Genomic DNA, 27,785 nt, shown 5'->3' with positions numbered 1-27,785 from the left:
TGACAGCTTATACCCTTTCTACCAGACTTTACATAGTGTTGCCATATACATAGGACTGATCAAAGTATTTTGGTCAGCATGCTAATCTGTTATGTTTAACCCTTTGCATCCTGGGAAATTTGTCGTCTGCTAAAATGTCGTCTGCTGAATTTCTATAATAAGCATTTTCTTCGATTTTTTCCAAAGAATACTATCAGAATAGCAAACAGTTAGGATCCTGATGAGACGACACGTTCTGTGGTGTCTCATCTGGATCCAAACTGTTTGCAAAGGCCTTCAAAATTCGGTTCCAGCACTGAAAGAGTTAAACTTCAAATAGCGTCATAAGTTTACATTCAGTGCTCAAGATAACTGTGTTCAATATGTATGTATAACTTGCATGTTTTTTTCTGCCATTTTCTTCTTTCAGTATTTTATTGCTTAATGTGATAAGCCAATTTTCTATAATTACTTAATGGAAAACATACCTGTACTCGCATACACTAATTATTCAAAACAAACAAACAATAAAAGAACAAACAAATAATATACTAATCAATCTTTATTGTAGATAAAAACAACTGCTGTGAATGTACAGGTTTGCACGAACGGACTACGAAAATGCTTTATTCAATGAAAATGGTAAATAATAATTACATGGAATCTGATTTCAATCCAATACTGATGTAAACAATTCTGTGAACATTAACAAAAGTTCTGAGATTCGATATTGCAGCACTACAAAAAACTACAAAAAATAGCTTGTTATTTTCAGGTATAAAATAACATTAATAAAACAGAACTTGTGAAATTTACAAAAGTGTGACTCTTGGATAACAATTCTCGCATGAATTACAAACTATACAAAGTCATTGAAAACTACTCTTGATTCTACAAAATCCCAAACACGTTAATACTTTGGGATTTTATCCAATCACTTTGAAAAAGGTCTTCAACACGACGCTTTAAACAAACTGACCTGGAAAAGTGCAATGATACGATTACAAGTACTTGACATATCTAGCTAAATTTGGTTACTTAGGAGAGAATACTTTCCAGAGCCCTTTTAAGTATTTGCACCACAATCGAGATAACCCCAAAAAAAATGTTTTCAATGAATATAGATGCAACCTGAACTGGTATTGTATAAAATCATTACGATCACAGACAAGTAGGGAATCCATTGGTTCTGTACAGGCCAGTGTCTATACAGATGGTTCGCGGGATGATGTCTGCTCGATTGGTGGTATTATCGATCATATATGTCGCTCAATAGTCATGCATTAAATGCATTTCACCCCTTCGTACAAACACTGCCCTGCACAGTTTGAACAATGGACATCCCCAAACCTGCCTTTATTTATTACAAGCATACATTCGTAACTCAGAAACATTCCATACACAACCATACAAAATGCATACTTCATACAAAACTCTCACACTTTCCTTGCTGGTAAAACAAAATTATTTCGTAATGAAAGTCGCCAATGGTTTAGAAGGTATTAATAGTCAAGGTCCAAGCACAATTCAAACTACAGAAGCTTATTGGGGTCCTCGAAATAACAAATCTGGACCATTGCTTTTCCTGGTGCTTCTGTTTCATTTTAAGCATTCCATTCCACAACTGTCCCAGTATACTTCTAGGTGAAAAATACAAAAACAAAGGGGTACAAGAAAAGTACACACCAACACCACAAATCTGAAAGAACACCACCTACCAAACTAGATCTACACTAGGTATGCCAAGGAAAAAAGGAACACCATACATTGCATATAGGCTACGTGTTGATTATAAAATGCAAAAAAACTCAAGACTGATTAAGTGTGGTCTACTTCAACATCTCCTACCAACAAATGTCCAAGATAAAAGAACTTTGCTACGTATCAATAGACTGAATCCTTAAATTTTGAGATAAACTTATAAATTTATGCCATTGAAATTATCTGCACACTCGTTACTCAAAGTTGTACAGCGCATCTCCATACAAACAGTGTCGAGTTGGAACAGCTCACTAAAATAAGCCGTAGAGTGACTTATGTTTATTTCTGTGAGTCCATATGTCCATAACTATCACCAACAGGGTCGTCTTAGAAAGCCATCCATACACCAACACAGTCGTTTAGACCTGAATTACTGACCTTAACTACTTACTGTTAACATTTTTACGTTTTCATCGCTCAAAGATCATTTGTTAACGCTCAAATCAGTGGAAAACAAAATTAAAGAAACAATGGACAAAATAGGTTCTGAGAATGTAATAGCAGAGATTATACAAGCCCTATCATGATTATTGCATGAGTAAATATAATAATATCTTGACACAAGTACAACAAAAATTGAAAATAAAAATACTCTGGACTACATATCTCTGATTATTACACGATCACAACATTACAACAACAACAACAAGACAACGGAGCCTGGGAATCCTCAGCAGACCTTGACATTATTAACATCAGTGACAAGCTCGCCCCTACCCATGCGCTGGCTACAGCCCACAGGTAGTGCGGATGGACGAGACATCAACCTTACACCAATTGACGACCATCGCTGAACCAATAGCAGCAGAGAAAAAGTATGAATCTGGAAAAACTGGGCTTAAAACATGTGAGCCCCAGGTCAGCACAGGTAAATCTGGAACAACTTTCCGTCTGAACTTGATTTTTCACTAAAAATAGAATTCTTTTTAACGAAAAAACAATAGGAGCTGACAGTACAGTCCCAGATTAGCCTGTGCATTAGTGAAGGCTAATCTGCTAGGACACTTTGCACAGGCTAATCTGGGAGGACACTTTGCACAGGCTAATCTGCTAGGACACTTTGCACAGGCTAATCTGCTAGGACACTTTGCACAGGCTAATCTGGGAGGACACTTTGCACACACGCGTTAAGCACACATGCTTTAAGTCCACTTTTCCCAAACTGAGACTCTAATAATCTCCAGAATTACCAGCAATTATTCATTAAACATAACAATTCTGAACAAAACTATAAGACACATATACACAAGCATACATACACAAACATGCCAACTAATACCAGCTCAAAGGTTTTGAACAAATTTTTTTCTTGGGAAATGTTTTAAAGCTTTTTAAGGGACTCTGTTAAAACAAGAGATTCTAACCGAAATGTTTTGTGTCATTACAAATTATAAAGAACACTTGGCTTTACTTTCGGCGAAAATAGCACAGTAGCTTAATATAGAAATACAAGATCTGACTAAACGAACAGATTATGTCAAACTAAGTACAAATACATTTAGTTAACAAATGACTTATGTATGACATTAATCATTTATCATAATTTTTTTGCAAATTTACATAAATACGTCAATTAAAACCAAGGCCACAGCCTTTGGCGATAACAAATACACCATGTACATTGCACGTAGTTCATCTATGATATGTTAATGTAACCACTTGCTTGATATAGAATGCATAATTCTTTTGAGAAAAATGTAGAAGATGTAAGTAGGGTTATTTTGATGCACAAAATATCAATTTGAATGGAAACCAAACCAAAATGCAATATCAACAATTCCATGACTAGAAACGGTTTCTGGTAAGTAGGGCAGAAACGACCCAAAAGTCAGGTCTCTGTAGATCTTTAGATTTAAACCGCTTGTTTTTGCAGCTAGCTCAATAAAATCATGACATTACACTTTGGCCAACTTTTCTTACCAAAGTTCTTAAAAAATTTAAGTACAACTGGGTAAAAATATGATGATAAAAACACAACGGTACTATATATGTACAAGGAATGTACAAGGTTCAACAAGATTACGTTCAAACAAGTGTCCCAACTGAAAAGAAGTCAGTTAGTAAACAACTTAAAAAAAACATGTATACCTGATAAACTGATAAACAAATGTTAAATGAAAGTTATTCAAATAGTGAATACATGTCAAACAATTTATAAATGTAATACAACTTATCACATGTTGAAATTTTCAAAAAGCGTGCACTTTTAAAAAACAGTCGTGATATCAAATGCTTTCCTGATCAATACCTTCTCAATTCACGATTTCTGTATGTGGATAGACAAAATATTTTAAAAACAAACAAGAAAAGTCAAAATACAATTCTGAAGTCTCGCCTTCCAGCCCCACATTTGAATCAAAACGAAAACTTATTATTTGCTAGGTGACATTTTCAGAAAAGGAAAAACAAATGCAAGACCGACGTTAATCAACCATAAGCTCAAAATGGACCAATCCTGACTTGTCCATAAAGTCGTACTCAATGTTCTTGGCGTATACCTTGCAGGTGATCATGAAAAGTTGTGCGGGCATGGGGTTATCAAACCTGACGAACACAAGGGGGGAGCGATACCCCTGCTGGTTGCGATATGGGAAGTACTTGTAGTGGAAGCCATTGCTTGGGTAGTAGATGATATCGCCCAGATTATCCTTATCAGCAGCGTTCTGAAATTGATGTTTTCAAGAGAAGTTTTCAGGCTGTTTTCTGATAGTCTCATGATAACACATTCCCCAGGAATTAGGTGAGGCACAGTAGCAAGGGTTTACAAAAGGAGGTTGATGCAAAAGGCGTGCCAAACCCATCTTTGAAAAATGTTTGTGCATAGCAACGTAAATTGAATACCTTAAACACCACATGTACCAGTAATTATAAACTACCATAATTAGTGGACAATCAAAATAACTGAACCCTATAATTTTTCATCAAACACATGTCATTTTTAAGCCCCTGTACACAAACGTGTGCATAGCGCCTGCCTGATTGATTGGTTGTTGGAAAAATGCAGACAACATTCTGATCAGGGCTTGCAAAAGCTTGTGAAAATTGCAAGCGTTGCTGCGACATGGTCAGAAAATCAAGCACAGTGGCGATATTGATTTTAAAGTTCAGGCACAGCAGTAATGCTGGGCTAAACTTGCCTGAGGAAAAGCAAAATTTCATAAACATGTAACATATGAGTGATTTCATGCTGTTTTTCACAATTTTGAGATGTCCGGGACTCAAATTTTCACGATTTAAAAGTTTCAGATTTTATTTTTTTTTTGATATTTGTGACTATTTTTTTTTTTTAATTCTGAAAAGTTTGCAAATCTAATTTCCAGTAATTGAGGTGCAAACAGCTGCTTCACAAAGATGGGAAAATTCTACTACATACCTCTCCAAAACACCTGACAGTCAAGTAGTACTCATGCCAAATACTGAGAGGGGCTCCATCATCATCCTTCAAATCAGCAGGCAGCGTTGTGTTGTCAAACGGCTCAGGTAGCCAGTCAAAGATCTATTGGAAATCAACAAAATATCTCAGGAAGTTTCATATTGCCAAAATGCAAGCAAGCCACTTAAAAAGAGTAAAACGAAATAAAAAAATGTTTCCCTTTTTTTATTTTTTGTTTCCTAGAGACAGGAACCAGTAACTACAAAATAATTTTGTTGTGAAAACTGCAAGAGGGTTACAATCTTAATTAAGAGTTTAAAATAATCAGACAGTAAGTCCAACGATCTAGCATTTCAGTGCCGGCCTTTCAAAATCTCTGTCAGCAACGTCTGTAGAGCTGACAATCTTTTACCATGTCTGATCTATCATTATAAAATATATATATATTAGGGATGCAAGAGGTTACAAAAATCATTAACCGGTTAACCTTTTCCCGTAACCGGTTATTAACCGGTAAACCGAAACGCCTTAAGTAGTGAAAATGATTTAGAGTACGTAAAAAATTTCATACCACTCAAACAGCTCTGTAGAAACAAAAGTTATTTCAAATTTGAAATCGCTTGCGTTGATAACATGCCAGTTTTGTAATAAAATGTATTGTACAATTTATTTTAATAATTTTGTAAATGTATGCTGTATATTTTATTTAGTTTTCCTGCGTACATGCACAGGGGTAAAAAATTTAAAAACTACGCAATGTTCATTTTAACGTGTTAATAACTTATTTTTGGTTGGGCCGCTTATTTTATGTTCGCGTCGTATCGCTCACAAAAATGGTGTGTTCATTCTGTTTTAATTTTTGAAACTCAAATTGGCTTAATATAGAAACGTTTTTTCCCTTTCTATTCGACGTAAAGTGGGTCATGTGTATCCAACGAATTCGCATCTCTTCTTATTCGATACTTACATATTTTGCTGTTTGCATTTTAGCGTTTGTAGCCGAAGTAGTGTCGTTTGATTTTCATTATACAATTAAAAAATGTTGGTAAAATAAAGAACACGAATGCAAATTAAATTAATTTTGCACGATATGTAAGTTGAATGTTTAATATAATCAGTACATTTATTTAATAGCGAAGTAACTAAGTATAATGATCTCAAATACTGATAGTTACGTATGTTTGTTAACGTACCATAGCGCGAAAATTTTAAGCAATTACACAAATACTAAATTCAACGGTTTTATTTTGTATCTATTTTTAATTGATGTTTAATTATTTAATAAGTTAATAATTTGCTTTCTTTAATAACACTTTCATCGGACGGAAATGGTGGAATCATTAGACGTAATATTATCATAATTATATTAATTTTTGATAAACAAAAGGACGTTAACTCGTCAAGATTTCAACTACGGATGCAATTCTTGATAAAAATGTTACTTATAAACACTGTATTATTGCGCGCAATCAGTGTTGGGTATTGGTAAACAAAACATCAAAATAAGCCGTCTAATGTCTCAACTGTTTTTTATCGCGAGTTCAATAAACGTGTCAATTACGTCTTCGCTAATAGCTCCCACTCAGGCCTAAATTAAAATTAAGTTTGTTTGCCCTTTACCGACCGACCCACTTTTTACCCCCCGACCCAAAAAATTTTATTGCGATTTCTGAAAACGTATTATTTTTATTTTCGTTTTTTCGCCAATCATAAAAGAGTCGACTGCAATATTTATTCGTGCGCATATTTATATCCTTGTCCATTATTATCGCCCCTGACCAATCTAGGTCTCACCGATGGTTGGAATTTCATATGCCCCAGAATAGACAGTATTGCAAGCGTCTATAACCAGCATCGCGATCGGCAGTGTTCCGTGAAAATGGCCGAACGACATCATACTTAACTATTTGTTCGCGAAAGTAGTCGGACATATACGAGTTTAAGTTCGCCACACACATGTTGTTAACGTGATCCAAGATGGTGGACAATTAAAAGAAATAACGATGCTCAGCGAGGACAAATAACTATTGAATTTACGACGGACATCATATAATTAGTATGGTTTAATGAAAAGAGCGTGTCATTCTACGATGGAGCAAACGTTTTAGATACAAATAAAACTTTTTTTTTTTGGAAATGTATGAACTGAATGTCACAGAACAAGTGTTTGAAAATTGGAATGCAGTCTACTCGCACGGAAAAATACATCTAACAGTTACAGGATTATCGTTCGAAAATGCAAAATAAAAGACAAACATGATTTGATTTATATGCAAGTGGATCTGTGTTTAATCAGATTAATGTGCATATTCTGCTTTATTATGTTTGCCACTCTAAACAGTTTACTGTTATGGCATGAAAGTGAAATGGATATGTAAAGGTAAACTTATTTAATATATTAATGTCTCTTAGCTAAATACATCGACAACACTCAAGTATATATGTTTAAAGTGTTAATATATCCACAAACTGAAACTAACACCCTTAATTTATTTCCCCAAATCAAGTTTTCATGCTTATGTTAGTTGCAATAATACAATTCCCAGCTATTGACCCTCTGAGCTTTACGTATGTACTCATAAAAGCTCAGAGCATTCAAGAAGAACTCATGCTTATGTTCAGTTTGCCCTTTTATGAGTTTACTTGGCCATGCCGAGACTATGCACTAACCGGTCAAACACTTAAAGTTTAGGCCTGTAAAAATTTCAATTGGCCTGTGAAATGTTTCTCCTGGTAGGCAAGTCTGGCCTGTAAAATATGACGTTTTTTGGCCATGTCTGAATTTTTCCATTAAAGGCTTGGGGCTGTCTTTCTACACTCCTTCAATGCTTGTTGCATGCTAATTGAGCCCAATATAAGGGAAAGGTTTAAGTTAAAAATAAAAGCTGTCTGGCAGTTAAATAATGACAAATGCATTTGAGCAATTAACATCATATAATGAACACATATTTGATGTAATAACACACAAGCATGCATTTGATATTAATATATGCAAGAAACAGCAAACAAAATAATGTTAAGCTACATAGGGTTTCGTACACTGCAACAGTGCTTTAATAACAGTGTTTTAAATATTCAAAGACTATTATTGTATTAAAAATATAATTCCTCAAATAAAATAAAATAATTTTCCTACCTACCTACCCAACTGTAAAATTTAGAGTCGGTAAAGGGCAAACCAACAATATTTTAATTGTGGCCTCACCGCAGTTCGGTAGTTAAATTTTAGTGAGTCAAAAAAACAACAACAATAGTGTCAGTTATCAAAACTTACCGCCTATTTGTTATCACAAAGGTATTGATTAATTGTTTTATTACTTTGATTGTTGACACGTTATTTATTACAGTCGATCGTGCGACATGTTGTTCTCACTAGTCGCCAGCGCAAGTTGGCAGTATGTCGCACGAAAAAAGTAAAATCGTACGAATTATTCAATGAAAAAAAAATTATCAAATATTTTTTTCCAGGTTAACCTTTTTCCGAAAATGTAACCGGTTAACTGGTCGTTTCCGTAGATTAACCGGTTAACCTCTTGCATCCCTAATATATATATATGAGCTCCATTGTTGGAGACAATTTCCTTTGTCCACAATTTACTATATTGAACCCCTATAAATTATTTGTGTTCTGCTGGACTTCTTTTGTTTCTTGTACAAGAAAAACATTCTAGGCTTTAAAAGAAAATTTGTTCAAAAAACCTAACAGCAAAACTGAGCTCCATAGCAGCATTATTTTGAACACTGCAAAGAGGGCACAGAATTTTAAAGATGCCCTGTCGTGGTGTGATTTTAGAAGTACCTCAGGGGAGTACAATGCCCTTACCCCCTTTCAGGGTTCAACATAACTGATCATTCGTACATAGATCAAAACAAGTTAACAACAAGCAAATTCGTTGAATTGATATACCCGCCAATATGCTTCTGGACACAAAAGTGTTACATTTGACACTCTAAAAAGCATTTTTTCAAGATACAAAGTGCCATAACTCCGTTATTTACAGATGGTGTACATTTGGCGTGCATCCTCCTCTTATCCATATATATACTCAAATTTCAATGAAATCCGCTAAAGCACTTCCAAGATATGGTTCCGAACGGACGGAAAGACGGACAACGCCAAAACAATATCCATCCGCCGATGGCGGGGGATAATTATACATTAGTTTGACATTGAAAGGGAGCAAATCAGCAGAAAGGAGGCGAAATCACACCCCTGCCTGATTGCATGATCCAAGATTCAGAAACCCAATGGACAGACATACCCTGTTCAGTTTCAGCAGAACGCATGGCTGTCCATCCTCATACCCAAACGACTGCTGCTTGACGCAGGTGTCTCCCAGCTCAAGACTGATGTCAAAGTGGCAGGCCTTCTTCCAGTCTTCCTGGTTACGGTAGCCAGTCACCGACCCGCAGTCCACGATGGTTCCCGACTCTGTGGTCTGGAGTTCGTTCTCGTAGTCTGGAATATACAACTTGGCTAAATAGGAAAATCTCGGAAAAATTAAATACTATAGCATCCTTATCTGGCGATATATAAAAATTTAATACCCTATGTATAAAGGTTTGGTGATGATCAGATGAAAACTGGTCGAGTTAGAGACAGAATCAAACAGTGCTGATGTACTGACAAAATGTAACTGAATTACTTTGGAGCTTTGAAACATACACAAAATCAGTAATGTATTTTTCAAGGATGGCGAAGTCTTTAGATACAACATTATGGATGACCGGTTTGTGTGAAATGTGACAATATACTGGAATAAACAATAATCAACAAGTTTGAGCTTAAACTTTATACACCAGGGCTTACTCTGCCATTCGCCAAATTAGCCAATGGCTACAAATAAGGAAATTTGGCTACAAAAAATTCCACTTGGCTACAAGGTTTTCTACATTATCATCCGTCAAATACCCAAAATAATAAGAATTAAGACACAAAAAGGTAAATTTGGCTACAGAAAATTTTGAGCCAGAGGGAACCCTGTACACCATTTAAACATGGGTTTAAGCTCAAATTTTTTAATCTCTGTAGTTTTATGTAGAACAAAAAGTTTACAAAATACTGACCTCTGTATTAGTTAATACTTGACAAATTCACCGTAACACTGATCACACTAGAAATATGTCAATCGGACAAAGATGCCGCCATATAAGCTTTTTTTACTTATTTCTGAACCAAAATAAAGAAGTGTAGCAGATTACATGCTTGTTAATGTCTGCCATTTAGCAGCAATAATTTTGAGGTTTGAGGCATAAAACAAGATAGAAAGCAAGTTTTTCCCTAAAGAGGGGCCACAACTGTGGTACGGTAGAAAACCTCAGAATCAAATTATGGTTGTGCACAACTTAACATGCTGATTATTTGGTTAAGTTTAAGCTCGCATACAGCATAACTTAAAGTAACTGGCGACACAAAACTGTAATAGCTAAAAAAGGTGCCATAACTTCAGTAATGTTGAAAATATCCAAACCAAAGATGGAGGTGTGCAAGACAAATGCTTGTAAATTAACTTGCAAAAAAGTATCATCTCTCGCACGTGTCCTTTAATTTGCGCCCAACAACAAAGTTGGCAGACCAAGGACAGACGCCCAATGGCAAATCTATGTTTGTCCCTTCGAACCCTTCATTAAGTGAAGGCTTTAAAACTCATTTGTTCTTCAAAAAACAAGAGGGCCAAGATGGCCCTTGTTCGCTCACCTGAGAGGAATCGGTTCATTCAATCTTTCACAAATGTCAAACTTGACCTTGATATTGTCCAGACAAACATCCTGGTCAAGTTTCATCATTATTTCATCTGCGAGTCATGATCAATGTACCTATGAAGTTTCATGATCCTAGGCATGAGCATTCTTGAGTTATCATCCCGAAACCCTTTTTCTAAGTTGAGTCAACATGACCTTGACAGCCATTGTGTGAATACGTTTTTTGCACTGTGACCTTGACCTTTGACCTAGTGACCTGATAATCAATAGGGGTCATCTGCGAGTCATGATCAATATACCTATGAAGTTTCATGAACCTAGGCATAAGCGTTCTTGAGTTATCATCCAGAAACCATTTTACTATTTCAGGTCACCGTGACATTGACCTTTGACCTAGTGACCTGAAAATCAATAGGGGTCATCTTCGAGTCATGATCAATGTACCTATGAAGTTTCATGATCCTAGGCATAAGCGTTCTTGAGTTATCATCTGGAAACCATTTTACTATTTCGGGTCACCGTGACCTTAACCTTTGACCTAGTGACCTGAAAATCAATAGGGGTCATCTACGAGTCATGATCAATGATCAATGGTTTCTGTTATTATGTTACTAATAAAACAAGACTATAGTTATTGTCAAGCAATATGGTCCCCTACCGGTGAAACTCAACCATTGTCAGATTTTTTTTATATATAGATATTTGTTGACATAGCAACCAGAATTTTCAACGTAGGAAAAAAAATGAAATGACGTGCATAATCTCTATATTGCCACTTATCAATGTTTCAACTTTCATGAAAAAATATGAAGAACTTTATAAGTTATCGCAGGATCCAGAAAAGTGTCCCGGACAGACTGACACACAGAGCGCAAACCATAAGTTCCCTCCAGTTTCACCGGTAGGGGACAATAAAATAAGAGATGTGGTTGTCAGAAACACAATGCCATCTACTGCGCCGCTTTGAAGTCATATATTTGACCATTGACTTTGAAGGATGACCATTACCTTGACCTTTCACCACTCAAAATGTGCAGCTCCATGAGATACACATGCATGCCAAATATCAAGTTGCCATCTTTAATATTGCAATAGTTAAGGCCAATGTTCAAGTTTTCAATCAGACAGACAGATGCCATATATTTTACCTTTGACCTTGAAGGATGACCTTGATCTTTCACCACTCAAAATGTGCAGCTCCATGAGATACACATGCATGCCAAATATCAAGTTGCTATCTTCAATATTGCAAAAGTTATGGGCAATGTTTGCGTTTTCAGACTGAAGGACAGTTCAACTGCTATATGCCACCCTACCGGGGGCATAAAAAGGTCCAAGAATAAACCAGGTGAGGTAGTTGTTTTACTGTAGATCCATATATATATGCCTTTAATGAATACATCATACAAGTATATCTTGGTGTGCCATAAACAACTTTTAAAACTACAAATAAAATACGTAATTCGTTATCAAATGAAACTGATACTTTTGAAATCTGTGAAGTGTAAAATACATTATACAATACAATACATTATATTTCAACAAGACTCCTCAAATGGCAGTTGACTAAAGTATACAATTTATTTATTTTTTTTTATATTTTTTATCAAATATTTGCCCAAGATCTCTCACTGACCATAACTTGCTATAAGATATAATTTGCAGAATTCTGACAGAAAATGAGTCAAAATTGCAATTACAAAAAAATCAGAAACAGACTTGAGATGGTTTTCGGAGAACACCAACATAAAACTTTTCATGTTTCCGGTTCTGGTTTTATGCTGGTTGCACATGGCTATTTCCACTTTGCTTCTGAGTGAGAAAGGGTTAACAGCTACTTACATTGAAGGAATCCAGCGATGTGGTCCACATACGGTGTGTACGTGGACGCACGTGCCTTGTTGAAGCGGATCAGAGTGGTAGAGACATCTGGCAGTGGGCGGAATGCAAGGCCTGAAAACACAAGATGAAATAATTATAACTTAACCAATTTAATTCAGCTCGATTGCACTGAAAGCTTGAGGCCTATTAAAATGCTCTCGGGTCTGTTTCCTGGTAAGAACCAGTACAAGGCATCTTTGGGCAAGATCTAAAGAATGCTCTCACAGCGGGGTTGAACCTATGGCCTCCTGGTTCAATGTCAAATGGACACCATATCCACTAAGCCATGACAATCTCTTACTTTGAAAAAAAAACACACTTTGAAACCCACATAATTAAAAGGACACACATTTTAATGTGTTTCCATGAGAACGTTTAGTCAGGAAATAAAATGTTCAACTCACAATGTGTGATTTCTTTTATCAGACATCCAAAAAAGTATGATTCAACATGTGCACCCAATTTTATGATTCCAAGAAATTTTATGAGAATGAAATTTAAATGAAACCATAGCGGTTTATACATGAACCAGCTATTAGGGGGTGAAGTCCATGTTAACATTTGCTGATGTTCATTTTTCCAAAATTTAATTTGTATGGATTTTTTTTAATACAATACAGATTATAAGCTGTATCATTCACCTTTTTATTTCATAATTCACGCAATGTAACACCACAGTTTGAGATTCATGCACACATGAGCATTTAATAAATTTACAACTATAAACATAGTAAACACATTTAAACCAACCTGTCTACCTGCATTTTATTGCTGATTATGTACACAACAATTTAAACCAGTTTGAAGTGGGCTAGCTGTAGCATTGAAACCTGATATCACAGCCATTTTTTTATAATAAAGGACAAAGCAGTAAACAATCACATAGGGTGGTCATCTGTCAACAACCATAGGATCCACATAATTGTCTGCAATTTTGACCAGTATAAGCAGGATGTTCTCACCGAAATGACACATTTGAGAACACATTTGGAGATGGAGAAATGAGTAAACATTGTACTTGAATGTTTGAAAAATGGTTGTTGATGATTGTCCCATTATCCCACAGAAATGACACATTGAGAAGACGGAGAAATAGGAATACTTCTATTTGAATGTTTGAGCAATGATTGTTGATGATTGTGCTAATTGTCACATTAGCACAAATCTGCCATGCATCAGATTGCTCAAGTTAAACCTATCCTGTTCAAGTAAACCAAAACACAAAAGGTACTTCTTACAGGTAAATGTGCACTTTTAACAGATTTAACACAGACAGATTAAAGTGTTCAAGGTACTTCTTACAGGTAAATGTGCACTTTTAACAGATTTAACACAGACAGATTAAAGTGTTCATAAATAACCAAAATTAGAAAAGTCAGAGGAACAGTGTAAACAAATGTTGATGGTTTAAAGATTTAACATTTACATAGCATATCATGGGACAGCCTTGGCAATAACATAATATCGCCCCCTTGGTGCAAAAAGGTACCATGTGATATTGAAATTAGAAGGCACATGGTACCTTTATGCACCAATGGGACGATATTATGTAAGTAGTACATCACTTAGTGTGATCCTGAATAAGTCCGCGAGGAAAGGACAAAAATGTATACAAGTTTCCATATGACAAACTCAAATCTAAATAGTTATTAAGACTGTGATTTCAACAGACCCACAATCATGCTTTTGTATGCAATCAAACTCCAATTTAAAATATACAAATAAATTAAGTAAGTATGGTTTGAAAATATATTGAAATCAAAAGAAAACATTTTATTAAAGTGTTAAATGCTCTGCAAATGTGGCTTTGTTTTAATAAAGAGCTACAGAAACTAAACTAAAGAATAAAGAAATCACCATCAATGTATTTAGAAGAATTCTTTTGACTATGCTGACCAATATGTGAGAAAGGCATAATCAATATGAGGTTGCAAAGCAGATTTCTGCGCTTAAATAATAAACTTTTTTGTAAAAGATCCATGCTAGCCAATTATATATTGCTTGATAGAACTTTAGAATGTTTGCCTTTAAATGCTCAAAACTAAACGTATCAATTTCCTTGGTCTACTCAAGCCAATTTCAATTAAAACAAGGGACAAAATTGTCACAAAACCAGGTTTTCATTGTGAAAAAAAAATCTGATAAAGGGAGAAAACTCAAACTGAACTTTTGAAATGACCAAAAAAAATTAACCCCCTTTGTAAGTTTTTTTTTTTTTTTAAATCTATTTTTAGTCGTGGCGACCTTGACATTGGAGATATTGACGTGAATCTTTCGTGGGACACACCGTCCCATGATGGTGAACAAATGTGCCAAATGATTTTAAAATCTCACAATGAATGACATAGTTATGGCCAGGACAAGCTCATTTATGGCCATTTTTGACCTTTGAACTCAAAGTGTGACCTTGACCTTGGAGATATCGACGTAATTATTTCGCGCGACACACCGTCCAATGATGGTGAACAAATGTGCCAAATGATTTTAAAATCTGACGATGAACGACATAGTTATGGCTCGGACAAGCTCATTTATGGCCATTTTTGACCTTTGAACTCAAAGTGTGACCTTGACCTTGGAGATATCGACGTAATTATTTCGCGCGACACACCGTCCAATGATGGTGAACAAATGTGCCAAATGATTTTAAAATCTGACAATGAACGAAATAGTTATGGCCCGGACAAGCTTATTCCGCCAGCCCGCCAGCCAGCCAGCCAGCCCGCCAGCCAGCCAGCCCGCCAGCCAGCCAGCCCGCCCGCATTCGCCAATCTAATAACCAGTTTTTTCCTTCGGAAAACCTGGTTAAAAATATCACCATTAAAAGTGCAAAACAAACTAGAGCTTTGTCACAGACGTGACATATACCCCCACATGCCGCATTGACACAGACTATTTAGCATGATGCTGTCTTCACAAAACAGGAGAATCAAATTTATGGCGATTTTTAAGAATTATAATGCCATTATCATTTATGGCCATAATTTTGACCTTTGAACTCTTGAATTCTTATGCATGACATGCCATCCAAATTTATGGTCACTTTTTAAATTTTGAACTCCAAGTGTGACCTAGACCTTAAAGTTATCGACATAATTCTTTCGCATAATACATCGTCCAATGATTGTGAACAAATGTATCAGGTATTTTTAAAATCTCACAAGAAAAAACATAGTTATGGCCCGGAAAAGATCATTTCGGTTTAAAACACACTAAGTGACCCCGTGACCTAGTTTTTGACCCGGCATAACCCATATTCAAACTTGACCTATACATCATCAAGATACAACTTGTGACCAAGTTTGGTGAAGATCGGATGAAATTTCAGGACAGACCCACAGACAGACCGTCAAAGTGACTCCTATATAGCCCCCATTACCAATGGTAAATAGGGTATAACAACACCCTTAAGCGCTAACCAGAGTTCACGGACAGCAGGTGTTGAAGACTACCAGGTAGAAGGCATTAACATAGTGGGAGAAGCCGGAGAACAATAAGATAAATACGGTATACCCTAACATTTCACTTAAGTCAAAAGCTGTTGATTTTCAAATGTAACTGTTAACCTCAATGCTCTTGATTTGCATTTGTGACATGACATTTTCAAATCCATACCAATATGTTTATGCTAGGAAAGAAATGTTCAAGGTGTTTTATTGGAAAATTTTACTTTTGACCTTTAAATGTTACCTTGACCTAGGTGGGGAGATAGATGTTACACACCCTCTCCTCAGGGTTGTCACTTGTTAAAAGTTGTAAGTTATCATGATGGATGACAAAGTTGCAGTGCAAACAAGCCATTTTATGGTCACATTTGGTTAAAAGTGTGACCTTGATTTTTAAGGAGAGATGTGTTTGTCATAAACAAAAATGCCCCCTATTGCAGCACCACTTTGAATAAAAAAAAACAAGATGTGTTTGTGAAACACAATGTCCCCCTATATGATGTTTGACATTGTAGGATGACCTTGACCTTGACCTTTCACCTCTCAAAATGTGCAGCTCCATGAGATACACATGCATGCCAAATATCAAGTTGCTATCTTCAATATTGCAAAAGTATTTATAAAATGAGCGATTTTGGCCACATATAATTGACCTCTGACCTTGAAGGATGACCTTGACCTTTCACCACTCAAAATGTGCAGCTCCATGAGATACACATGCATGCCAAATATCAAGTTGCTATCTTCAATATTGCAAAAGTATTCATAAAATGAGCGATTTTGGCCACATATATTTGACCTCTGACCTTGAAGGATGACCTTGACCTTTCACCACTCAAAATGTGCAGCTTCATGAGATACATATGCATGTCAAATATGAAGTTGCTATCTTCAATATAGCAAAAGTTATTGCAAATGTTAAAGTTGGCGCAAACAGACAGACCAACAGACAGACCAACAGACAGGGCAAAATCAATATGTCCCCCACTACTATAGTGGGGGACATAAAAATCTTTACCAGTATATCCCTTTATAAATATTACTTCCCTTGTGAAAATAATCTGACTGTACCAGCCAAATGATATAAAATACAAATTATATCCCTTAAAAGTTTGTTACTTCCTGTGGATTTTGTTTTTGACCTTGAAGCCATGGATGACCTTGACTTTGACCTTTTACCACTCAAAATGTGCAGCTCCATGAGATACACATGCATGCCAAATATAAAACTGCTATCTTCAATATTGCAAAAGTTATGGTCAATGTTAAAGTTTTCGGACAGACGCACAGACTAGCAGACAGACAGACGGATAGTTCAACTGCTATATGCCACCCTTCTGACATAAAATGAGAAACAATTATCAGATATTGTTAAGATGAACATGAATGCTAAAGTTTCATCAACATCAAATCATAAATGTGGACTATACTTACATGTTGTAGATTTAGCCTTGTGACCTTGTTTTTGGATGCATGTGACCTATATTCCAATTTTGACCAGATTTTGTGTAATATAAACATTTTGACTAGTTTCATCAAGATTTATTCATACACAAGTGATAAGTTTTTTTCCATATTTGACCATGCGTCCTACTTTCTTGATGCACATGCCCCAGTCCAGAAATCTGCCTATGTAAAAAATCCCATGTTGACCAAGTTTCGTAAAGATTTGATGAAAAATGTGCACTCCCAAGTAACAATCGGTATGTGATAAGACGAGCTAAAATGACTAAGGTGAGAAATGACTGCAAGTCAACTTTTTGTTCAATCTGATCTATTTCAAAAATCACTGTATTAAATTGGACTGTAAATGTAATGTTAAATTGCATTTTCTCTAGATATTTGTTTTGTTAAATCAAAACATTATTTGATTGAATAAATACCAGAGACTGTACAGTAGCTTTCATTTTGATAATACAGTTATCTCATGTAATGACCATCTGCAAAATCTGATTTTTTCTGTTTACCATAATCCTATTACTATGGCAATTAACTCTTTCAGTGCAGGAACCGAATTTTGAAGGCCTTTGGCGTCTCATCTGGATCCAAACTGTTTGCTATTCTGATAGTATTCTTTGAAAAAAATCGAAGAAAATGCTTATTTTAGAAATTCAGCAAACAACATATTTCCCAGCATGCAAAGGGTTAAAGTTGTACATACCTGGATTCTGTTTGAGCAATGAATCGGAGCCCTTCAATCGAGGTTCATTCCAGTCTAGTGTGTAGTAGAACACAGCCAACATACCAGCGAAAAAGCCAGCAAGGCAGGTGTAGAAGACAAGATAGAACAGGCCAACCTGGGCTGTAAGCAAACAGCAACAAGATAAACCAGTTTTTTTTTTATCTCATTTTGGGGAAAGGGCCTGGCCTTTTTGAGGGGAAAAAAATTGCGCGAAACGCCTGATTTTGGGGGAAAAAATACATGAAACACCGGATTTTAGGGAAAATAAGGAAAGTCTTAAATAATCAGAAACTTTAATTATGCAATATTTTTCTTTTTCTACACTGGATCAGGTTAACTTATATATTTAAAGGTTTAAAAAAAAAAATTTATATATTTTCTTTTTACCAGCTGAGGGAACACAAAATTTGGAGGGGAAAGGGCCGATGATCGGCGGGTCACAAAGAAGGAAAAAAAACCTGTGAAACTGCAAGAACTTATTAATGTTTACCTGTCTAAACCACAAACTCATCCAAATGGTGCCATTAAAGCAAAAAATAATTGCTTTTTATTGACTTATTTTTTCTTTCGTACGCTGTATCCGCCATATTGGAAAATTGACCCTATCCCAATATTGGTTAGGTCGCAGTACACCAATATTTTGCACATCGGGTTATGTGATGGAGCCTATTAAAGTCGACAACGATATCAAATATTCCACACAGAAAAACTGTTTCAAATTCAACAAAAAAATGTTTACGAGAATAGTGTGTTGAAACATTGTGGTATTTATTACGGTGCATGCAAAGGATAACGTCCGTACGTTGCCGTTTAGGTAAATTTAACGTGTTTATTAAGTTTATTCATGATTTTTATCAATATGTCTCGAATGACGTCTGTTTAGTGAAGCCAGCGCCCGCACACTACTTTGGGGGAAGGGGTCTGCAGCCCTTAGGAGGGGGAATTTTCCTGGCGTTTCTCTTTTTGGGGGATTTTTTTACTTACTCTCTCATTATTACATTTGTACATGTTTGCACTATATTCATTGCATTTTTCATAATTTAGTATATTTGCAAAGATTAAATTGAAATAGAATTGAGATATAATAATCATGAGACACATCTTTCTATTAAATTTTTTGTTATTTTTTTTTTAAGGGGGAATTTTTCCCCCCAAAAGGGGAATAAAGTATACTTTTCAGGTGGGGTACTGCCGCCGGTTTTTAAGTAGACTAATAAACAAGTTATGATTTTTTAATAGATTATAAAGATATGATTATTATATGCAGCATAACTGTTCAATGATTATACAAAATATTAATGGCCTTTCTGGTATACCATTTTTGGGAAGGTCTTTTTGGTAAACGGCTTTTCTGGTACTATACCCCATGATATTATGAATAAAAATTGATGATTTAAAATATAAAATAAATTAATAAATAATTGTGTTGTGTTTCTGTTTACTGATCAGTTAAAAATGAGCTAAGATGTTGATTAGAACATTCTTTCAAATAAACAAGGATGGCACATTCAAAGGATGACACATTCCACCCATGTACCGTATTTTACCATGTATAGCGCGCTACCATGTATAACGCGCATGCGATTTTTTAAAGCCAAAATGGAGGAAAAAAAAGAATTCAAGACCAAAAACCTGAAAATTTGGCCGAAAATGGCCGCCATTCTTATATTGCGCAATCATTTAATCTGAGTTTTTCGGGTGCTTATTTTTTTGCTTTAAAGTAGGGAGCGTTTATACGATCAGGAGGGTTGGTTGCATAGCACTTTATTTTCGACAATTTTTAAGATTATTCTCTCGAGAACACTGATATGTCCTTATTGCCGCCCACTGCACGTGTTTTTTCAAGACCCCTGCGCATTAAATTCGAACCACTATTACCTATTCCTCACATTTTAACAGTGTAACATTTTCATTACCTGCCGCTCACAACATCGTATGACATCTTCTTCTGCAGACCCGCAACATTGCAATGTCCAATTTTACACAAATCGTCCGTGGATCCCATTTTATTTTTCATCGCCTTTAATATTTCCCCATTAAGAGATGCTCCCCATTAATTCCAGTTTGACCCAGTATTTCGCGCCTTCACTGCGTCTAGTTAATAAGTATTTATAGTGAGAAAAACAATACACCCGAACGCTCAATTCCATACAGTTGGTGCTATCGGTGTAAAGCCATTTGACAAATATCATTTGTTTGTCACTATTGAAAGAAAATAAAACTAGTCTATATCCCTATTGTTGGTTTGTAACCTACGTAGTATACCCGCACAGTAGCATATTAATGCAGAGATCGGAAAATCATTGATAAATGTATTCGTCGTTTCAATGCTTAGGGCCGAGTAATTTCGGAAAATCGGAACTCAACTTACGTAAAACACTTGCTCAATTAACCGTTGAACTCCACCTCCGTTCTCTGCAAAAGGTTCGAAGGCGGAGCTTTGCACGTGCTATTATTTAATTGGACGATTGCCATTGAGGAACAAAAACACGATTGGTTCAGCATGTTGATTGCTAGACAAAGGAAGCCAATTTTGTCGGCGAGAAACTTGTCGCTTTATTGCTGCAGACAGGAAGCGGCTTTCCTTTGATGACGTCAAACTGTTAATTCACATAGAGTGCAAATTTTCGGAATTGCTAACATTAAACTTTGGATTAAATTATCAAAATAAAGCAAAAGCGAAGTTGAGAAATATGATTGAAATAATTAGCCTCAGTTCAAATAAGACGTTTTGCGTTGTAAATCAACAAGTTTTCATGACAACAAAAACTTTAACAAACACTACCGCGACGCACGGGGATCGATATACCTCGATTTTTTTAATGAACAATCAATGAAGAAGTGTGAAAACAACAACAAAGACATTTATTTCCTCTTTTAATTTTTTGTCAAAACTGTTAGGCCTAAAAAAAAAAATCGTTTGTTTCCACTGACATGGCCAAAAAAATTAGGGTAGGTAGGTAGGCAAATAATTTTATTTTTAAAAATAATTTTTTTTAGAAATTGTCGTACATGGTGCATTTTTTTCTCATGTTTTGTGTATAACTGTATGTACAATAAATTTGATGATGTCTGTAATGCTATATGACTATATTTAAATGCTTTTATGAAATAAAACTTGCTGTTCATTAATATTGAATGTGTTGCTTTTCTTAATTCCGAGTTTAATGTTGACTTCTGGCAACGGCTTAAATATACCATTTTATGACCAATAAAAGGCATAACTATAACAAGTCACAGAGAGCTTGACCCTCAGTGTCTATAGGGATTCAGTGTTGTTATACTTTCTGGTCCTTTGGGTTCATGCAGTGTATTCTATATTATTTATTATTTATAATATATTAAATACCTCAAAAGCAGTGCTACGGGAACGCCAGTGGTGTTGCATTAAACATTATCACCATGGAAAGACCCAATCAAACCGGATGTGCTTTTATATTTCTTGGATGCAGTTAATGTTCCCAAAGGACCACATTTTCAGATTATATTATGTACTGGTGGCGTGGGGTCTATCTACCCATGAATTCCAGGAACAGAACAGAAAATTTATTACGACTTGTATTATATACATACAATTACACACACACAAATCAATAAACAAGCACAAAATCAAATCACACCAAGCACAGAAAAGCAGAAATTTAATGCTTCTTGTATCAAACTATACTTATAAATTTAAACAAGAAATGTGTTTGTTAGAAACACCATGTCCCCTACTGCGCCGCTTTGAAGCTAAATCTTTGACCTTGAAGGATGACCTTGACCTTTCACCACTCAAAATGTGCAGGTCCATGAGATACACATGCATGCCAAGTATGAAGTTGCTATCTTCAATCTTGCAAAAGTAATTGCAAATGTTAAAGTTGGGGCAAACAAACAAACAAACAAATGAACCAACATACAGGGCAAAAACAATATGTCCCCCACTTTAGCACTATGACTGTGCTTGCCCTGAAAATGATAACATTTTTACTTATTAAATATAACTAGAATTTTGACATGGACAATTATGCTTGGACAGAGACAAATACACTATATATACAGTAGACAAAATGAAAAATGGCTGAACTGTTTGCAGTCAGAAGTCCTACCATAATGATCATCTTTACATTCAGCTGTGAAAGTTGAAGCAAAATTTGTCAAGCAGAGGAGTTGAACACACACAATTTTGTAATAATAAATTCAAAAGTGAAAAAAAAAGACAAAGGACCATAATCCTGCCAGAAATAATTCTAGGCAATATTCATTTCTTGGAGATCCAATGTAAAAGTTTAGTAGAGATGCACCCAGTCGTTAAAGAGGATTTTAAAACATGAAATCTTTAAACTTTGTATTCCATTGTGGAAAAAAAAATTGCTATCTTGAATTGCCAATTACAAAACCATCCAGCAAGCTATTAAAACAGTCAGTTGCAGACCATTTGAATGACTTAAAATTGTCAAAACTTTGGCAAAGACACAAACTGGTATTACTTTTTCCTTCAACAGTACAGTCAAGTTACCATTACCGGATCAGAAGCGTAATTAAGTTGTGCTGGTGAAAAACAATGAACGGTTTGAGACTTCTTTAACACCAGTTTGATTAAAAATTACCGTTGCTAACTGATTCAGCACATAGTCTTATTTTTACACGCAGACAAAATCTTAAACATCAATCAAAACTGAAATGGACTTTTGCATGCCGAAAGACTACTAAATGGCCTTTAAAATAATGGGTAAACTTCTTACTTTCCAACAGAGTTATAGCAAGTGGCCACAAAAAATGTTCAACCTCGATTTGGAAACGAGACAGAAGTCAACAAAGTCGTATATACATGTCAGCAAAACATACCGAAATGTTTGACAAAGAGACGCTCCAATTACGACTCAATCAATGCGTTTAAATTATAGGCCTTGAAGATGCTTTGTGCAAAATATCATCTAACAATTTCAACTATTTATCGCAAAACGCCGTCTTGAACATCAAAGTGATCCGTTATGCGCAATGATCAGGTAATGGCGCTGGGCGCCGCCATCTTGTTTATGTTGAAAGTTTAATGTACGGCCCCGATAACGTTGAACGCTTATTGAGCGCGCCGAAAATATACGCGGTCCGATTTTTTTCGAATTTTGGGCTAAAAAAAGATTAGGACCGGCGGCAAAAAAATAGGTAGGGTCGGGCCACCGGAAACAAACAACTTTTTTTGTTACGCCTTACTACCCCGTTCATTCCTAACCTTTCCCGCTATTTGTTGTTTCGACAAAGGCCCCTTCAGTCTATAACATTATAGGGTGTAGTTTTCTTCAATAAAAAAAATGGCGGCAATTGTGAAGATTTACCATTATGAAATGGATTTTTTGCAATTTAGCAACCAGGAAAGCGTTGTGTCAATGTATTACGCGCACTGCATTTTTATTTTGAAATTTGAAGGTAAAAAACTGCGCGCTATGCATGGTAAAATACGGTAATTAAGCAAGAATTGTTCACAAGAATGTCTTAGGGATTCACACCTGACCATTTCCACATCCTGTCCATATCCTACCCAGTCCCAATGTCATGAAACAAGTTAGTTTTGATTTGACTTTCATTGCTTCATGATCATTTTGAAAATTATATTTTACAGTTTGGAAATATTTATATTAAATTCAAAATTAATAATCGGTATTCAAAATTTGGTTTGCTACCATTTAAATCGGAAACTTATTTTAGCAATTTGTGTCACAGTGTGATCTAAATCTTTAGCAGTTTAACTTTACAAAATTAATTCACTTGAATAATCTAGTAACTTTTTACAATTTGTACATAAATACTTTGGCATTAGTAACTTAAAAGTAGCTTAGAATATGTTTAAAATAAATGTACATACTTAATTCAAATTAATGTATGGATTTATTTTGAAATATAATCCTTAGTAATTTAATTGTGAGTATTGGCTAATAAGTCTAAATGTTCAAAAAAGATACAACATAAAAATACTAAATTTCAAATAAATGAAAAGACAGTTAAAAGATATTTAATAATATAATGTTGAAATGACATAAACACACTCAATCTATTTCATTGACAAATAATGAAAATGAAGCAATGATAAACTTCTTTTCTCTATTGATGAGCTTGATTGATCACTGATTGAATTGAATTATCATTGATAATTCAATCAGTGACTAATCAAGTATACTCACACCCCACTGTATCGCGGGCCCCACTGTATCGCGCTATTTTTATAACTCGTAATATTTCGATATCACTGCCACCTACCGGTTGTTTACACTAGTTACTCCGTACTTTCGTTTTATTATCGTCATATTTCCATCGAAAAAATGTTCCGAGTCGTGGTAAGTTGCTTTATTTATCGATCGAAAGTGATTTTCTAATTGATTTCATTATTTTGTTGCACATTTTGTCTTAAAAAAATGTTAATTTTGCTAAACAAACTTTTGACAGTTTGCGGTCGTCTGTTAAGTTTGACAGGTACGTCATTTCCGTTTTCGAAAATAAAAACTACGGAAGCGCATAGGGTCAAATATATTTTTATGTTAAATGCATATTTCAGCATTTTTTTTAATGCACATTTTAGCTTTGATTTTTGATTGCATGGCAATATTAAAGAATTTGAACTAATAATTCTATTTTATTTTTCAGGAACCTCAAACAAAAAAACAGCGTCTGCGGTACGACAGAGACAACCTACAGAGGGCGTTTGAGGCCACTTTAGGCGGAGTTTCTGCGTACAGAGCCGCAAGGATGTACTCTGTACCTGAAACGACCCTTAGGGACAGGGTAAAAGGTCGTGTTGATAAAGAAGCAAAAGTAGGACAAGAGACCATTTTCACCATCGACGAAGAAAATAAGCTGTACAACCATATTACCTATATGGCCGAAATTGGGTTTGGGTACTGAAAGAAATCGGTACAGTATGTGGGGAAAGATTTTGCCGAGTCTTTGGGTAAAGCCATGAAACCCGACCAAAAAAGCCTAAGTGAAAACTGGTTCTACGGCTTTTGTAAACGATGGCCTGAACTGAAATCCTCAAAACCTCAAAAACTTGATCTATCCAGAGCAAAAACTTCAAGAGAAACACTAAATAAATACAATGATAAACTTTTCAATGTACTCACAGACAACAAAATTTTAGATAAACCCCAAAAAATATTCAACATCGACGAATCTGGTGTGAACAGTGAACACACCCCACCAAAAATCCTATGTAACAAGGACACTGTGCCACAAAATATAACATCTGCACGGTCATCGACAGTTACCATCATTGCAGCTGGAAATGCTGCTGGTCAAAGTGTGCCACCATATTATGTATTCCCAGGACAACGTTGGAACGATGACTTTATGAATGGTGCATGCCCAGGGTCAGCAGGGGAAAATGTCTAAGTCTGGATGGTCAAATACATCGGTGTTCCTGAACTACCTGACGAAACACTTCATTTCGTATGTTCCAACAGACAGCGAATATCCAACACTGATACTCTATGATGGTCACCGATCGCACATTTCGTTAACATTGGCTGAATGGGCAAAAGCGAACAATATCATTCTTTTCGTTCTGCCACCACACTTGAGTCATTTAACACAGCCCCTGGATGTAGGCATTTTCGGGCCTTTCAAAAATATCTACTATCAGGAGTGTCAGCGCTTTATGAAGTTAAATCCTGGTTTAAACATCACCAAATACAACATTGACGAACTAACATCAAAGCCCTATCTCAAAGCCCTTTCTCCAGAGAATCTAATATCAGCCTTCAAGAAGACCGGAATTTCTCCATTCAACAAATCGGCAACAGATGACTCAAAGATCGCACCATCAACAATATTTCGTGAACCTGATGTTGCATGCGAATCAACCATACATAATAACGAAAATACACCAATCCAGATGCAGAATGCAGTTGATGCACCACATGAGTTAGAGTCACCAGCTGTTGATTTCTTCACCAAAAAGACAATAACAAAAGCATTGAAGCCGAAACCCAAACGATTCGTGCCTCCATTCAAAATCACAGGCAACTTGATGCACGAAAAAAATGTCCAACAACTTACAGCCGCAGCAAACAAAAGTGTAGTACCACAAACTACCGAAGATAAAGAAAAGGACACGCCAAAGGGACCTAAGCCGAGTACATCTGGACTCGGCAAACAACATGTGCCCATTTTGAGTCCCGAGGATGCGGACAGCGATGAGGACATTGAGGCTGAATCGGAATCATGTTGCGTTTGCAATAGATTTGAGCCTGCAGATATTGACAAGTTCCCATACATAACATTGGTGACATGGGGAAAATGTGACAAATGTCCACATTGGACTCATTTATAATTATGTACAAATGTGAGAGTAATACGACGGGACACTGAATTTCTGTGTCCTCATTGTGAATAAACATGTTTACAGTTTTACGATTGAAAACACAGATTAATTCTCTGTGTAAAAGTAAACAAATAATTAAAAATATTTTTGACAAAATTGTGTTTTACATTGTTTATAATGATGATATAATATGTTATGTACCCTATTAAAAAAATTATGGCAAATGTTGCCCACCATACTTGAATTTTTTTCCTTTTGTAACATAAGCGCGATATAATGGAGTGGCATAGATTTTACGGACGATTTGACAGGTTATTACCTTTATGCTGTTACGTCTTTAATTTTCACACCAATGTAAAATAAATGCGATTGTTTTGTGAAATAATGATTTTCTTAGGGATTAAACATAAACTTTATGGAATATATCGGATTTTTTGCTACAAAGTAATTGATTTTTCGACAAGTACCGCGATACAGTGGGGTCCCATGATATATCAATAGAGGTGTTAAAAGTAGAAGATTTATCCCCCAGTATGAAATATGCTGGGAGGAGAAAAGACTTGGGTTTTAGGAGGAAAAAAGACTAGGGGGAAAAATGTCCAAGGGGAAGAAAAGTCAAGGGGGAGAAAAGACCGTACACCGACGCAAGTGCCCGAGTGTTGCGATATTAGGAATTTTTATAAAAAGAACTGTGCTGAGTGCAGTCATTTTACGAAAAATACAATTAACCAGTACAATAAAAAAAAATAATGCAATAGCGTTCTTACGTGTAAAGATGGTACATTAAGCAAAATATAAAAAGTTAATGAAGCGTGGTAATGATGACCCGGCTACGATAAATCGTCCAGAGTAAGGTTAAATACATTACCAACGCTAAAACTGTGTAAACTTACCCCAGCTCTTTCCTGTACGGCCGAGAACTGTTCCTTGCTCTCCATTGTATAAGAACGTTGTAAAATCATGAATTCTCTGACGAATACCTCCATTATTTGGACCAGAAACTTGAGTATCAACGGCCGTGCTGCCTGCTGTAGATGTCATTTTTCTAGTATAAAATAAGTCCCCGTATGTTGGAAGTTTGGCCTTATATCTAATCCATAAACGTTATTCGGACGAGTGACGTCTCATACGCACTCAAGCGAAACATGGTGTACTTAGGGGAAC

The 27,785-nt window shown here is 35.7% G+C and overlaps 1 protein-coding gene and 1 long non-coding RNA gene across 2 annotated transcripts; both read right to left on the bottom strand.

Moving 5' to 3' along the window:
• Positions 1-528: 528 nt before the first annotated feature.
• LOC127834366 (sodium/potassium-transporting ATPase subunit beta-like) lies at positions 529-27,715 on the bottom strand. The gene is made up of 6 exons (XM_052360142.1): positions 27,515-27,715; positions 18,305-18,445; positions 12,659-12,769; positions 9,376-9,572; positions 5,114-5,236; positions 529-4,403 (listed from the first exon to the last, which is right to left on the bottom strand). Exons 1-6 carry the CDS (start codon positions 27,660-27,662, stop codon positions 4,164-4,166), a joined length of 960 nt encoding a protein of 319 aa, XP_052216102.1. The 5' UTR covers positions 27,663-27,715; the 3' UTR covers positions 529-4,163.
• On the bottom strand, positions 14,833-15,708 carry LOC127834371 (uncharacterized). Its single transcript, XR_008027880.1, has 2 exons — positions 15,272-15,708; positions 14,833-15,109 (listed from the first exon to the last, which is right to left on the bottom strand). It is a non-coding gene; the product is annotated as an uncharacterized LOC127834371 (long non-coding RNA).
• Positions 27,716-27,785: the final 70 nt, after the last annotated feature.

This window comes from Dreissena polymorpha, chromosome 6, assembly GCF_020536995.1.
Source record: "Dreissena polymorpha isolate Duluth1 chromosome 6, UMN_Dpol_1.0, whole genome shotgun sequence".
NCBI lineage: Eukaryota > Metazoa > Mollusca > Bivalvia > Myida > Dreissenidae > Dreissena > Dreissena polymorpha.
Note: the sequence above shows the minus strand (reverse complement) of the source record. Positions and strands in the feature narration are given on the sequence as shown.